Source organism: Chlamydotis macqueenii, chromosome 2 (genome assembly GCF_036417535.1).
Source record: "Chlamydotis macqueenii isolate bChlMac1 chromosome 2, bChlMac1.mat, whole genome shotgun sequence".
In the NCBI taxonomy this organism is placed as follows: Eukaryota; Metazoa; Chordata; class Aves; order Otidiformes; family Otididae; genus Chlamydotis; species Chlamydotis macqueenii.
Genome location: NC_141557.1, coordinates 26,177,976 through 26,194,320, shown reverse-complemented (window position 1 = coordinate 26,194,320; position 16,345 = coordinate 26,177,976). Strand labels below are relative to the sequence as shown.

The 16,345-nt window shown below is 39.5% G+C and overlaps 1 protein-coding gene across 3 annotated transcripts in view; it reads right to left on the bottom strand.

The window, feature by feature from the left end:
• DYNC1I1 (dynein cytoplasmic 1 intermediate chain 1) overlaps positions 1-16,345 on the bottom strand; it is a 193,183-nt gene that overhangs the window by 147,659 nt on the left and 29,179 nt on the right. For all 3 annotated transcript variants that reach the window (XM_086741518.1, XM_086741520.1, XM_086741519.1), the window contains exons 5-6: positions 4,530-4,589; positions 1,032-1,147 (exon numbers count right to left, since the gene is read on the bottom strand). In XM_086741518.1, the coding sequence (XP_086597644.1) occupies positions 1,032-1,147; positions 4,530-4,589 (176 nt within the window). The remainder of the gene's footprint in view (positions 1-1,031; positions 1,148-4,529; positions 4,590-16,345) is intronic.

The following is a 16,345-nucleotide window of genomic DNA, read 5'->3' as shown; positions in this document are numbered from 1 at the left end:
GGCCTGAGAAAGTAGAACCCGAGTATCTAGCTCAGCAGTTTCCATTCCTGGTCTTAAAGGCAGACCGGGTAATGTAGATGCAGAAAAAAGCTGACTATGTTTATCACTGTATCCTTCCTGACAGTAACTTATATTTAGACAGATCTACTCACACATCCTTTGCAACCTACTTCAATCTTCCTCTTCTGTAGGGAGCCTGGTGAAGTTCTACACTACTTGCTGCAGGAAAGCAGCCAAGTGTTGAACTTTTCCTGATCCTACATCGTTAACAGCAAAAATTACAGTCAAGATTGTCTTCAGTTTTTTTTCTTCTAGCTGCTTTGTAATAGTCTGTAAACCGCATGAGGCTAATGCATTCAGTTTAAACAGTTTCAATTGACTTGCAATCGGTGTTCTGCAGTACAACACTGGCAAGTGTGTAGTCTAAGGAATAGATGGATCAGCACTCCCCGACCAACTACTCCACGTATTCCTGTACCAACAGGAAAGCCAAACAGCTAACAAACAGCTCCATGAGTACAGGTAACATATCTGTCAGCAGAGAGAAAGCAGGACTGTCCTCGTCCATGTATGTAAGCCTCCTTTTTCAGCACATGGAGCTAAACTGTAACTTCTCCTAAGATTCATTTACTGGAGGGGGACACAATTACACTGACAAAATATCTGAGGGCAGCTTTCCATCACTGCCTCTTTACAAATCTTCCTTGAGAAAGCAAGAAAAATGGAATAAAGCACTATTCTAATTATATTCATAATGATTTACTTAAAAATATGTTCTCATTATACTGTTATCTAAGCTCAACCCATTGTAAGGCCGAAGTAGTTTGGTTCCACCTGAATTTAAAGTCATTATTATAATTATTCTCACCAGAATAACCATTAATCACATAAACAATACCTGGCTTGCAGAAAATATGTGATAAATAGCTGTATTATGATCTACTATTATTTTTCTTACATTCTTTAACTCTTACTTGAATACTTATTTTCCATTAAAATGTTTTTTTGAAAAAAAAATAAAAAAATCTTACCTTCAGATTGATGCGTCGCAAGAGGCGTCTGTGTCTCCTTGGAGTATGATACCACCTCCCGAGGTAAGAAATCAACCTGGGTAATCTTTGACACCCCTAGTTTGTGCAGTCTGCGTCTAAGATCGAATACATGACATCAAAAGGTTAGTCATGTTAAATGTACATCAGCATCAGGAACAAGAGTGTTTGCTTTTATGAACAAGATAAAAAAAAAAAACACTTCAGTGTTTGCCAAGATGAAACACAATACACCATGCATGAGAAATACCTAATTGCAGTGAAGAAAATTAACCTGGTAACCATTTGCCATAATAAAGTACAGTTACTGAACTTCTAGATCATGCTGCTGAGAAAGACTGTAAATGGGAGAGAGAAATGGCCTGCTTGTGCCCCTTGTAAGATGCAACAAAATTCTCTTTCATACCATCATTACTACAACGTTCTGCCTGATCAAAAGAGTTAATCCTCAGCCTGAGATAGACAACAGTGGAAAGGACACAAGCACGTGTAAACCAGGCTGGATTAGGACTGTCAGATATTCACCTGAGAGCACCTGAGAGCCTTTAATTGGCAAGGTGGGTAATTTCCATGAAGATGGAGATTATCCCTTCCATAGGAGTCCTTAGTAGTGGAGCTGATGTAGGTAGTACTAATTGATTAGTAGAGCCCTAATGCAAGGGCTGGAGGTGAGCTCCAAGACACAGCTGGAACAGGGCAAGTATAGTGTTCTTTTTCTACTACTTCCATTACTTTAAATAAACCATATGAAATAAATCAATAAACTAACCAACTGTAAGTGAGTAAAGGAAAAATAAAGGAGACAGTTGAACATGGTCAGAAACACATTTAGTCATATCCAGTTCACTCAACAGTGGGGGGAAAAAAAAATCAATTTGTTTCCTGAATATTATTTGACTGTCTGTAGGGAGGGCAGATAAACAAACTGTTACTTGCAATGGCTTTACTAGAAAAAATGCCAACTTTCAGCAGAGAAAAGAATATGCATATAATAAATCAACTAAATAAGCCCAGTTGCCTAGATCAACAAGTGTAAGCACACTTATACATTTACGGGAAATAAATTCATGGACACGATGTCTCTGAGCTGCCATATCATTAGAGAGAGCAATTTGGAAAAGCAGAAAATCCATACACGTTATCCATATTCTCTCTTTTTTCCAGATTGTCAGAAGCACAGAGGTCAAAGGGGTTTTGATCATTCAAAATGATCAAATGAATTTTTGATCATTCATTTACAATGATTTAGGTATTCAATTAAGATTGATGTCTGAAAGGAAATGGGAGTCTCAAAAGGAGATATCATTGCAGGACACCTACTGAACTCTTCAGCTGGTTAATGCTACATCAGCTACACATTTTCCTAATCTGTCTTACTGTCTGAGTTGTTATTAAGCTGAATGCAATTAGATTCAGCGGGTAATCAGTATGAATCAGCTGTATTACATAGCAAACCACTAGAGCAGAAACAGTTGCTACATCTTTGAGTCTTTCTTTTTTTCAAAGAGGAAAAATCAACATATCTCCCTACTTACAACCATTTTTTACTTCGCCAATATGAACAAATCTACAATTACCTGAAAATCCTACAGAAAAACTTCTACACCATTACTGCGGGCAGGAAAAATTCTACGGCTTGTGATATACTTCAGCTAACAAAAGTTTTAGTAGCATTACATTTTCATCGCAGCTTTAACTGAGGGTTTTTGTGAATTCAAGTTTTAACAAACATGTTACCCCAGTAAAATCTCATGTGCTTTTCTCTCCTTCAGCACCAGATGTGTAATCTCTATCGCCTACTTGGTCAGTTCAACTTTCCTATGCAAGCAGTCCCCTGCCACACCAGGCTACTGGTTCCATTTACTGAGATTCTTAAGCCTTCTGCACTAAAAGAGCTTCTTGACTTGTCTTGGTTAAATATAATCTCTAATTAATTGCATGTCTAACCTGGGCCTAATTAGTACCTCACCTAATTCTAACAACAGCTTCACATGAAGTCATTCCGTACCTCCTCAACTGCCCGAGGATGGGGAACATTGATCCTAAAGGAGAGTGGCATTTAACTGCTAGTTGGATTAACCTCCTAAGCAAGAAGTGAGCTGCATCCCAGAACACTGTGCTGAGAGAAAGTGTGGAATTCGGAATTTTTCACCTAAAACATTTCTAATTTGGGAACTGCTGGTGCTTGTACAAATGCCTAGTGTTGCCCATATCCTGGTACGCACTGGTGAAGACAGGGAGGTCTTTCTTCATCTGAAGGAATGTGGTCTCAGTTCTTTTTTGCCCCTGTTAAGTAACTTGTAATGGTTCTTGTTTAACTAAAAGTTGGCCTAGCCCTTGGTCCTGAGCACTTAGGGACAACTGGAGCATCCTTTCAGCATCTGGAGCTCAAAAAACCTCTACTTTTTTTGTATGGTCCAGGTAAAGTTGTAGAAGCTGGATCTACTTGAAGCCACACTCAGGTGGAAATTACAAGCGTTCCTAGCAGTTCTGGATGTGGAGAAACCCTGTTTAGAAAGCTCTCTGGATACTTTCCACTCCTTCTGATCTTTCCTTTTGAATAGCCCTAACATCCCTAACTGCAGCTGGGAACAGCTGTCAATTCAGTAGCTAAAGGCAAATTGTTGTTTTTCTTAGAGAATGGTGAATGAATTTCACATGAACTAGTAAAACATAAAATGCTTACCTGGAGACTCAGCCCATAAGTTCACAGGTAGAGCAATTTCTTCAAGAGATTCAGTTCTCCCTACAACTCAAGTTCCGAAGAACTTGAGGGGCTGCTACATATCCTTTCTAGAGGAACAGTTTATCTTCAATATCTCTGGAGGTAGGCATTTCTAAATTATTTAAATTAACTAATTTTTTCAGATGCTTGGGGTAGAGAAGTTCCATCCCAAACCAGAAAACATTAATTTTAGCTCTTGCACAATTTAAAAAATGCTTGATTGGCCTGAACTCAGCTAAGATGCCAATTACTCTTAGACTATGATCATATTTAAGTGGACAATTATAAGCACATATACAGCTCCTAAGGAAAAAGGGAAAATTGTTACTGCATACAGAAGCAGCATAACTATGGCAGACAGGAAGGAGGGGAAAAAGTACCTTGCAAATGATTCAGAGAGTGAAGTCTGAATCAACAGGTACAAATAAGACCAATGTAACTGTACATGCACATTTAAGTGCCACAATAATAACATTTCATCTGTAATGAAATAGTTATTTCTATTGTGTTTCAGGCAACAGAAACAGCAGTTTATCTTTTCACAAGCTTCTTTAAATAGTTGGTTTTTTTCCAGAAAGGTGGCTTTGCTGAAGCTTTTTATTGATGAAACTAAAAAAAAAGGAAACTTAAATTCTGGTCTTTTTAAGTCAACAAAGCAAATGAAAATCACAGAAAACCAGCTCAACTGAGAAGCATTTTCAACATAATTCTTGCAAAGAAATGATAAACAAATAACAAAAAGAGCTGACATATACCCAAGTTCAGAGTCAGACTGGAGCTGCAGCACTGAGGGGTCTGTGTCCCATTGCAAGGTCCTAGGGTGGTAATCAGCCGTGCAGCACAAAGGAGGGGAGGGGGAAAAAAGAACACACAGAATTAACTAAAAGGATGAACAAAACCCCATCTCATTATTAACATGCTCTATGTAGTACATTCAACCTCCAAGTGCAAGGGACAGCCACAGTATGTCAAATAAGGTTTGCACATCAAACTGTGACAGGGCAAGCAACTTATTAAAATTACATATTATTGGTAAACAAAGGGAAGAAGCTGGGTTTCCTTTCAGATACTGGTTAATGAAACATTTGGTTTTTTTCTTTAACTATGGTTGACACATTCCCAATAATCTATAAAATACGCAGGCACAATGTATTGTATTATGTTTTTTGACGAGGCGGACTGAGCACTTGCCACAAACTCCACTGAAGAGTCCAGCTCTTTGCAGTCTCCTGAGACTGACGGTAAGCCATCCTGCAAACAGAGCTTGGGCACGAACATCACATAGTGCACATACGAACAAATGGCACATCAACACCAACTCTGACGTATTCTGGGGGTACCTGGGACAAATAAACAAATTCTTCTTCTTTTCCTCCAGATAAATTTTCTGAGGAAGATCAGAATGATACATCTGGGGAAATCAGATCTATGACAGTCTCTTAATGGACTGCTGTCATACAGGACTGTCATCAAATGTGCGAATGTCTCAGAGGTGTAGTCCAAAGTGATGATGTTGTTGCATGGCAGTGCAACTTGCCATGCTACCATCTCTAGAACACTTTGCAAACACTCACAGAGCCTTTCTGGAGTCCTGTGAAATATTTACAATCCTCCAATTTAGAAATACAAAAATTGCCAACATTTTCAAAAGTGCTCATTCATTCCCTGGCTCTTGATTTTCCTTTACTTTTCCAACCTTGGGAAGCCGTATTTCACATGTAAGAAAACGGCCAGAATCCATGACAGAATCAGGAATAAAAGTTTGGCTTCTGAGCACCTTTTCCTGTAGTATGAACACTAGATTATGCACTGGTCTCACTAGCAGAGGCTAAAGCAAAGGAAAGCACTCCTTCACCGAAGCAAGCAAGTCATGCAGACACGTTGGATAATGATGGTCCTCAAAATTAAAAACTCCCCTCATTTCTTCTGAATACAAATTTCGAGGATACAGAGAACATAGTACCAGGTTCAGCCAAAACCAGCCATAAAACCAGCCATGCTCAACTTACACAAGCCTTTCTGCAACAATAGCAACCTCTGCCAATGAATCACTCACATAAACTAACAAGTTATTGAATTAGGTTAGAAATAGATCTCCTAGAGCCATATAATTACGCTACCTCCTGTACTTAGTAAACTTATCCATTCTATGACCAATGTTAACTCACTCTCTGCAGAGACAGACAAGGGCAGGTGCTGCACTTTGTCACGTCAGAGTGAAAAAGAACCAATCTCAACACCCTGTACATACAAAAACAATGAAGAATTGTAATGCGAAGCTGCTTTCCCATGCAACGTATGAGCACTTATTCCCCTCAACTTCTTAAAATCCACAGTGACGTGCATTGGCATGAAAGACTTTACTGTGATAAAGAAAGATTTCTCCAAAACAAAACTGTATTACAAAAGGGTCAGAGGCAAAACAATATAGTAATAAAGAACAGATTTTTTTCCTTGTAACTTGATTGTAGCTCAAGTACAGTGGAAAGGAAAGTGGACGTAAAGATCTGAATGCTTCATGCAAGGCAAAAGCATCAGTGACTCGTGCATTATAGATATTCCATTAAAAATGCTATCTGTGAAAATGACTCTTGTAATGTCACCAAGGTCAGTAGCATATATTAGGACTCATTATGTAAAAGCCGGTTTCTAATCTTATAGCTGTCTAGGGGCTACTTAGGTATGCATATACAGGTTTTCCAAACACTTAAAAGAAAACATGCATATCTCATTTCCGTTTCCCCCTCCATTCCATCCACTTTCAAACCTACAAAATTTCCCAAGGGATAAAGACTATTCCATCAGAAAGAACTCCATTATAATCTGATTAAAACAAGAGCTTGCAACAGGTCTCTAAAGAGGTACAGCCCCTACATTCTACCTCTAAGAATCCAGACCAAGTTACAAGAGAGGGCATGTTTACCTCATTTCAGCTGAATGACAAAACAAAATTAATTTAGCGATCTCACACACTGAAGAGAGCACTCAAATCCCCAAAATATGAGAATAGCAACACCTATGGTTCTGGCCGTCATTTGTTACATGCAGACCATACATGTAGTGGAGACACTTCCCTGAAGTACTTCATTAGCTGGATTCTGACATAGAGACTTCACCATTCTTGACACAGAGCCATACTTTTAACAGCAATTCTCCTTGACTCCTGATTACAACTGTTTTCAACAGTTTCAGTGCACTGCAAAACATTTCCTAGATTTGTGCTCCAAATAGTGACAGTTCTCTCTACATCATTGTGATACCACTCACAAAGGCTTGAAAAATAGATAAGGAAGCAATCTGCTGTGTTGTCCTCTCAAGCTTGGCTGAGCAATGTTATCGCAGAAAACAAGGCTGCAGGTAGCAGATCTTCAGGTTTCAAGTCCCTTGCCCTAGGAGACAGAGAATGTAAGTGGCTACACTCACACAGGGGAGGCTGGAGAGCACAGCGACTGACTGTATGTTTCAAAGAACAATACTTATTTCTCCTGTGCCTCTTCCTGGCACCTGAAGAATGTCTGCAGATCAATATGAAAGTGAGTGAACAGCAAAGATGTAATCTGGACCTGCAATTGAGCCAGTTTCCATGGCAATAACATGGAAAAAGAAATAAACAGATTCTTTGAGGATCAGCAACCCAAAGATGATGTTGAATAGCCTGTGTTGGCACCCAGACTAGGAAATGAAAGCTCATCTGTTTGTGATGAGCGGATAGAGCATATGACATTCCTTGATCATTTGGATGAGCATCACAATTATGCTTGTTCTCCTATGGACAGTTCTCAGTGGGGATTGTGAAATGCCACTGGATCTCAGTGAAAAAGCAGCGCCAATCTTTTTCAAATCTAGTGCATGAGTTCTTTGCTCCAGAGATTTCTTCATGAAGAAAAGGATTGAGTGCTGTTTCTCTTTTTTCTTTCTTCTTCTTCATACGGAAACCCAAGTTAGCTTCAGGACATCCAGTCACCCAATAACAGAGGCACAGGGAGTAACATTACGGAGCCCAAACACAAGTGCATGGCCCAGGAGAAGTGCCGGACTGGTAGGTCAGCGCTCAGGCACAGATGTTTCCACTGTGGACCTCTTCAGAGAGCACAAGTTGGTGAAACTCCCCCTAAATGGATTCAGTGGACTTTAGCACAGGCCTATGTAGAAGAGATATAAAACATTTTACCTGAACATTTTAATGGAAAAAAAGACCCTTGAGCATTAGACCTAGTAGGGAAAAGCAGCGATCCCTTGCACAAATCTCCTGCAAACCGTTTGAGCTGAGCCTCCTCCTGCAAGTGCACGTGGCATAGGAAGGGTCCCTGGAAACTCACGGAGCATGAGCAACATGACCAGGACTAAGCCAGATCAGGTCATTCCCACCACCCAGAGAGCACAGACACTATTTTAATCAGAAGTACCCAACATTGTTTCAAAGCTGGTTGCTGTATAAGTCTCCCACACAGTGACAAACAATAGCCCTGCTATTAATCTTCCTTTTACGTGATTGGTGCACAACGGCTGCCCTTGGCTGACTGTACAATAAAAAGCGGTAACTATTAGCAAATCACAGATTGTTCTAAAGCAGCATAAAGGGAACGAGGGCTTTTAGATCTTGCACTAAGTAGACACGGTACAAGTGTTATTACCTCTCTTTAAACTGATCTGCTTTCACTCTCTTCCTTTAGATAGGCGTATTTTAGTATTCCCTATTTGCTCTGTATTATGACCTCAATAATCTATTTTTTTCTCTCAAATTCAGCACAGTATTAATGCTAGTGCTGTGTCAGCTCTTAGTACTGAAAAAGTACCAGATAATTTTGATACACTGAATCTTCTTTTTCCCCAGTCAGTAGGGGAATAAGCTGCAGAAAGAAACCAAGAGGAGGAAGAGACCCAGATGTCATACATTTATTAAAGGATTGGATGGCAAAGCAACTTGTTACATTTTTCTATTCTGAATTTATATCCAAAGCATTAGGGAGATATTCAGAGCACAGTTATAAGAGGATAGAGACCACTGCAAAAAATTTAAAGTGGGAGGTGAAAGGAATTTGAACAGAAGCAGTCCCTTTTCTATATTGCTATTACCATAGAAAACCAGGCACTCTGCCATCTGTTACAATGCCCTGTGGAACCCTATTTCCAGAAGATTTTATTCTGATTGCATAATGTCAATTATGTAGATTTAAAATGTGGAAAAGACTAAAACAAATAAATTAAAAATAAAATAAAATACTTGTACTCTTTTGGAAAGTTCCCAACCTCAGAATGCATTAATGAAGCACGGAGTCTGTCAAACTGTCTGGAACCCATGAGAACTTCTCAGCTGATTTAAGTAACTTTGGGTCTGGCCTCAGCAACAGTATATGAAACACACAGAGCACCTGTGCCAATACATATACTTATTAAATCACCATCACAAAATGGTATTTAATGCCTGGAATCACGGTCAGAATGCAGTACAACTTGGCTCTGGTAGGTGCCCCAGTCCAGCACTCCTAATTTAACCACTGTACAGCATGCTGGCAGCTTAGTTCTGACTTTGCTTCCCTGAAGCTAAAACCAAATCCTTCATCTGTTGCTGATGATGCAGAACATGTGTTCTGCATGACTTCTTTTCTCCCCCCACTCTCCCTTCCCAGGTGAAGAACAACCAGGCCTGAAAATCCATGCTTTCGAAAAAGGCTACTTGCACAAATAACAGCAAACCCTGCTTTCCCAAGAGGCTTCTTGCAGGGCAGAAATCTCTTTGCAGCACTGCAAATCACACCTTCAAGCAGAATTAGAGGAAAATAAACGCCATATTCTGGCATCTCCTGTCACCAAGAGCTGCTGTGCTTTCCAGACCAGCAGAAACCCCCACTGACAGTGTACAGAGTCCTGAGATATCTACTGAACTGAGACATCCATATGTGTTCCTAATGAAACACCATTAGCCCTGACAGGTCCCAAACCCAGCATCTTCCCTGGCAGCGACAGCAACGTCCTGAAATGGCCCTTTGTGTGGGAAATAGCTATGCCCTCTTAACCCTAAAATTCAGTGAAGGAGTGTGCCATGGCTCCGCAGATTAAGCTGCACTGAGGTTTCCAGAGATCAAAGGCCAATCCCATTAAGCAGAGCATAGATTGCTACTAAACTGAAACAGAGAGACCGGGAAGGAAGGAGGGACTCACGCACAGCATATGGAGTCACATAAAGCATATGAAGTCTCAAAGAACCTTTGCTTACCAGAGTAATGCTTCTAAAACAATATGAATGTGACTAGTCTTGCTTCCCCGACTGGGGTAGCAGGGGGTCTTGACATTACAGTGGGTATTTATACTGTCTTCAGGCACCTAGACAAAGTGCTCCAGCGATGAAACATGTCACCATAGGCTCTCTACATTCGAACAGAAAGAGAGGAGGTTGCTCCATGCAGCAGTTCTGAGCATCCAACTTAAAGACTCCAACCATGAGGAGGTTTTAGAGGTGGCTGTCCACAAAGAATCTGGGGGGGACAGCCCAACTACCTTGGGTCGGTGACTTGGGAGGGTAAGTAAAGAAGATGGAGCCAGACTCTTCTTGGCAGTGCCGAGTGACAGGACAAAAGGCAATGGACACAAACTGGGAAAAGGAAATTCCACTTGAACATAAGAAAAGAATTCTTTACTGTGAGGGCAGCCAAACACTGGAACAGGTTGGCCAGGAAGTTTGTGGAGTCTCCGTCCTTTCAGAGCCTCAAAACCCATCTGGGCACAGACCAAGCACCCTGCTCTACGTGACCCTGCTCCGAGCATGGGGGATCAACTAGAAGACCTCCAGAGGTGCCTTCCCACCTTAGCCACTCTTGGTTGTGTGATTCTGTGCTCCTCCTTTCATCTCCCTGCTAGCACCTAAGGAAGAGCCAAGGGTCGACCTGCATTGACAGGAGAGCTACTTGAGAGCCTGCAAGGTTCAGTCTGCTTCTTGCTTTTATTCTAACTTCAAGTGCAACTAGCAAAAGAAGTGAATTAGGAAAAAAAGAGCAAACCAAAAAGCCCAAAATTCCAAAGAATAAGGATTCTTGTTTTTCACTTTGATGCAAAGAGAAGCCCCTTGCTTAAAATGCAGGCCTGGATTACAATTTCCAAAAGATTAAGAATTGCTTATATTGAGAACTGTGTACCTGCACATGGATGATATACTGAAAAACAGGTTCCACCCAACTCATATACTCTTAAAAACACTGGATGCAACAACTGTGAGATATGAGACCTATTTTAAAATCACCAGTAGAACACAATGCTTAAGATGTGTTTAAATGCCTTTTTTCAGTAGGATACCAAATATTTTCACCAACTTACAATCTAGTACTATTTCAAGTTCAATATGTAATATATCATGTAACTAGACTTTTTTTTTGAAGGTCTGAATATTGCCAGAATGAATTTAAGGCTGTATAAATACATAGCTAGAAAATTTTAGAGTTCTACCTACCTTGTTGTGCCAGTTTCTCCAAAGCTCCTACTTTACTGTTGATAATTAGAAAATCTGAACTACGAAACTGTTGGTGAGAAACTACTGCAGATGTTTAAATATATATATATATGCACAGATAAGCTGTTTCATTTCATTCCTTTTATTCTAGATTTTTATAATGTTAATTTTTCCCACTATGATTTTCACTTTCTGATATTTGTCGTATATTTAAAGTGTGTCTTAAAAACAAAATACAACAAGAAAAAGAAGAATCAAGGCTACTACTCAGAGTTGGAAAAGTACCATTTGCCCCAATTGATGCTTTGCATTTAAGCCACTACTCTGCTGCCATCTGTGCCCTGTTTTGCAGATCTGTTCCACTCTGAAAAGGACTGGCAAAAAGAAAAACACCTTCCTTGTGCTACTTGTTTTCTGAAGCACATTACAAGCGAGATGGCTATCAGCAGTTAGGGACGATTTGTGCCTCTCAACAAGATGCTCACTTACACCAGTAGAGCAGTATTCTCTGACTTCACCGCAGGTCCTTGTGTTTGGAGCTGGGCTGCAAATCCTAAAATGAAATGCCATAATACATTCAGTGAGCAAGGAGTTTGGCACCACCATTGGAGCACAGCCAGATACTTGCGTTCGCATTTACACTTCCAAGCAGGCTGACACCTCTGATTTCCAGTCTTCCCCAATAAAAAGAGCAACTATGACCTCCCTGAGAGCAGAGCACTCTCTTTCGGCTGCCTGGCAACTGTAACAGCCCTTCGCAGAAGGGCATGAGTTTAAAATACTGGTTTTTTAAATTTTTTTTTTTTAAGGTATATTCATTTAAAAACCATGGACAAATAACATTTAAAACACATATATTTCAAAATTCTTTTTACATCAAGGCTATGTTGCTGAATGTATTTAAGAATTTTCAAAATCCACTTGACTTTTAAATCAGAATGAACAATCCTGGCATGCCTTTAATTGTAAGGACATATTTCAGGGAATGTTGATTCCCATTTCACAGAATTTCACTAATTAAATGAGCAGTTGAATTCATCCAATCTGCTAAACTTATTTGATATATTAAAAACCTGTCCTGTCATTCAGGTCTACGCTGCAGAATATAGTCTCCCAGCAATATAAAGAACCTTGTCATTCTCATAATTTATATGCTATAGCTAGAGAAATCTTTGTTTGCAAATTTGTACTGGTTTACCAGGAGGGTCACTGTGGGCAGCAGGCTGGATCTACGAGGACAGAAGATCAAACAGTTCAAAGCTTCTGCTATGAACTGACACAGATTTACTCTAAGTGCTGGATAGCACGAAGGGTCGTTTTGAAAGTGCAGTAATAAAAAACATGTTCAGGAGGGGGAAGGCACAAGTTGTTTTGTTCTCGTAGCAAACTTGAAAATTATTTTTTAAAACAATATTTTCATCTCGTTTTTTTATACCAAGAGTAAGTCTATGCAACAAAATAGAAATCAGATGATCACAAATGTAAAGAAAGAACTGGGTGGGAGATGTTTTACGTGTTACCAGCGCCTGCAGATGCTCTAAAGGAACTGCAGTACTCCCATTAGAACACTTTGATCCAGGGTCCATGGATATGCATATAAGGGAAGTTTTCTCATAAACTTCAAGGTCCTTTGGATAAGAGTCATGTAAAAGAAAAAGCTACATTTATAAGTCAAATGTAGGAAGGACAATCCATACCCCTTCAGAGGAGTCAGAGGTAATAGGAAGGCTGGAACCTCCAATTTTTAGGTCTGGTATTATTCAGCTGAAAAAGAAGCTGAAAGATTTCAGCAAATTTTCACCTTTGCTTCAGTGCTAAAATCCAGTAACTACTAGCTGGAAGAAGAGTTGGTAGTTTCCTTCCTTTATACAATTTATTTTGTGCTAATACATATATATCTATGTGTATGAACAGAAACAGCAAAATCATTCCAGAAGGGGACAACATTTTTGCTACAACTAGGTTGAAACAAGAACTCATGGTGTAAGAGTTACCAAAATGTCAAAAATTCTGACATCAACAGGCAAAATGTCAAAAGTTTTAATGATCCAATTATCTGACTTTTAATAGACCTGCTCAGAAATTTTATTCTGATTTTCAATTATTAAAGTAAATAAGTACAACTAAAATTTCTGAATCAAAATCAGTTTTAAATGGAAAAGCAAAATGTTTTGCATTGAAAAAAATTAATATGAGATGTGTAGATTGTTCAAAACTCCTTGAAAAAACAAACAAAAATTGATATGGACATTTACCAATATCTTTCCAGGGGCAGCAAGTCCCATTTTATGGACTTGAAGAAAAATCCTAAAAAAATAGTTAGTGAAATAGCTATTCAGAGCCTCTTTTTTTCATTTTTTTTTCAGATTAAACATTAATTTGTGAATGGAGATTTTCTGAGGGGCTTTTCAATAGGCTAGTGAAGGAGAAAACATTTACGTGCACAAACCGTACCAGTTTAACTATGTTAAACAGTTTAACATAGGAAGTGATCCCACACAATTTAATTAAATCAAGATGAAATTCTGCATAGGAGAACTGTTTAAGCTGAGCTGGCCTTAGCTAGTAAGTTGTTTTGTTTTAAGAGGATTAGTGTTTTAGTCCCTAAAATCATCTGATTGTCTGACTAAATATATGCATGATACGCCTGGAAATAACTACAGAGAAATAACTACAGCTGGGCTGATAACCTAAATGGCTAAGTGGGGCTTTATACATTAATATTATTTTCTTCTGGATGCAGCTGGGGCTCAGGTTTCCAAGGCATTTTATGAAGCACCCTGGGAATGGCAATCTTTCCTTCTCCTTTAATTTACAGCATGGAGATGCTTGCTAATGAGAAAAATAATCAAAGATCTGGAGGACTGAACTTGATCCATCCTTTAGGAATGAAAGCATGAAAATCCTTAATGATGCCACAGGCTCACATGCTAAAAGGATTGCAGATGATTCTAATTAATACGGACCATTCTGACTTTGTAACTGGCACGCACCGAAAAACACGCCCTACTTTCTAGGTCAGATATACAGACACTTGAAAGCAACTGCCAAATATCAGTCCCTAAGGTGTCTGCTTATCGGCTAAAAAAAATTGGCAAGGAGAGGCTTCAGATATCTAGGGCTAAGCAGAATTGAATATAAAGGAGAAGGATTGTGGTTCTTCTTGTGCAGGCACAAAAGGAGGGAAAAGTCAGCAAGAAACCAGTCTTCCTCCAGTCTCAGATACTAACCCATTCACCCTGGAGCCGTGATGGGTGCAAGAAGCTCAACGTAGCCATTCCCACTGAGCAGCCCACGCTCTGTGGAAGAAGGACCGGCCAGCCCCGCTACTGTCCTGTAAATAGGCTGGGAAGCATGAGAGATTTGCAGCATTGCTTTAAAAATGAGGAGCATTCCTAGAGCAAAGACAGCTGAGGCAGCCAGGGTACCCTCCGGACAAGGGGAGGAGGCCAACACTGTCAGTCCTTCACAGATGCCAGCACGATTCAGGTCAAGAAGGCTTAAGGCACAATTTGGCCTCTAGCACTGTTGGAAACTGTAAGATAAAACACGTGTGCCAAGAGATCCTGATGATGGTGTCACGATAAATTATACAGGAAAAAATTTAACAGCTGGGGTGTGTATTTCTGCTTTACCATGTAAAAGCAAACATCCCATACGAAGCTCAAACCCACCAAAATGGAGTGGCAACGCCAGCATCCCATGGGTTATCCCGTTTGCCTCTAGCCACCAAGCAAACTTTTCTCTTGACTCTCCACTCTCAAAGACTCATGTCTGCGCTGCACAACAGTCCCTAGGGTTACAATCATTTTTCTGAATAAAACACCATTCAAACAAAGGTCGCCATAAAGTAGTTATTTTCCTTTGGTCTTTCACGTAGCTCCCTCAGAGTCTTTACATTGTTCTGTGCTTCCCTTTGGCTTAGCCCATTTATGAAATATGTATGCCACTAAACTAGCCATTTAAAAGTCATTTTGTACATATAAACTGATCTTAAAAAAAGCATCATAAAAAAGCATCATAAAAAAATCTGCTACTGATAACTGTTACCGCTGCTACTCCTGAGGCAACACAACACAGGCCCACTTGTACTGGTTGCATTTGAAGAAGGATCCCATCATTTGTGAATGCAGGAACACAAAGAAATGCTGGTAATGCAAAGCTGAGCAGCGGTGATGAAACAGCATTGTTGCTCAGAACCTGTCAAATGCATTTACTTAATGACAAACTAGCTAAGCTCTAGGCAATACAGTTATGTTAGAAGTGGTTTTAGCAGATCTTACAGAAATACGGTTTTGTTAATGTCTGTGAAAGATGTTTTCTGTAGCTAAAGAGAAGACAGGGAATATGCTGCACGGACAGAAAAAGATGATCTACTACAATAATCCAACCTTCCCATATAACTGAAATAGAGACCAGGAGCCACCTTTTTCCTTTGCCTTCTTTATCTCTCTAATTAAACAGCAAAGCAGACATTTAAAAGGGAGAATGGCATTCTGATACCCTTTTTTCAGCTTGTCAATGTGTTATATTACTGTTCTAGGTAAGGAGCTGTTTAAAAATAAAACAGTGGAAAAAAATGCTGAGTTGCCAAGTCTGATTTTTCAGGCAAAAAGCCTAAAAAGCACAGAACCTAAGGATTTTGGTGACATTTAGATACACTCAAGAGCTACCACCAGTCTTCCTGATTTTGAATATTACGTGGTAAGAACATACTTTTAAGTGGAGATGTCTCTTTTCTTTTGACTTGACTGACAGTGAGCAAGATTAAATACAAAACTGTAAAAGGGCAAATACAATAATGACATGCTCTGACTCAGTCAGTGCCCAGATGCTCCAGAGCCACCTCTTTCCTTTTGACTGTATATCTGAGAAACAAGAAATGTTTGAGAGTCAGATGCGAAGCAATACAGGATTAACACAAGTCTCATGTGTGTGTTTAGGTATTGCATTATAAAGCAGAACACCTAATAACTTTACAAAAATTAGTAAATAATATACTGCAGAGAAAAAGTAATGGAATTACATCTGTTTGTCCTTGTACTAGGCCAACACAAATTGAGGGTGGACATCAACAAAGTAAAAGAAAACATATCCTAATTATTTCTTTTTATACTTTACATATTC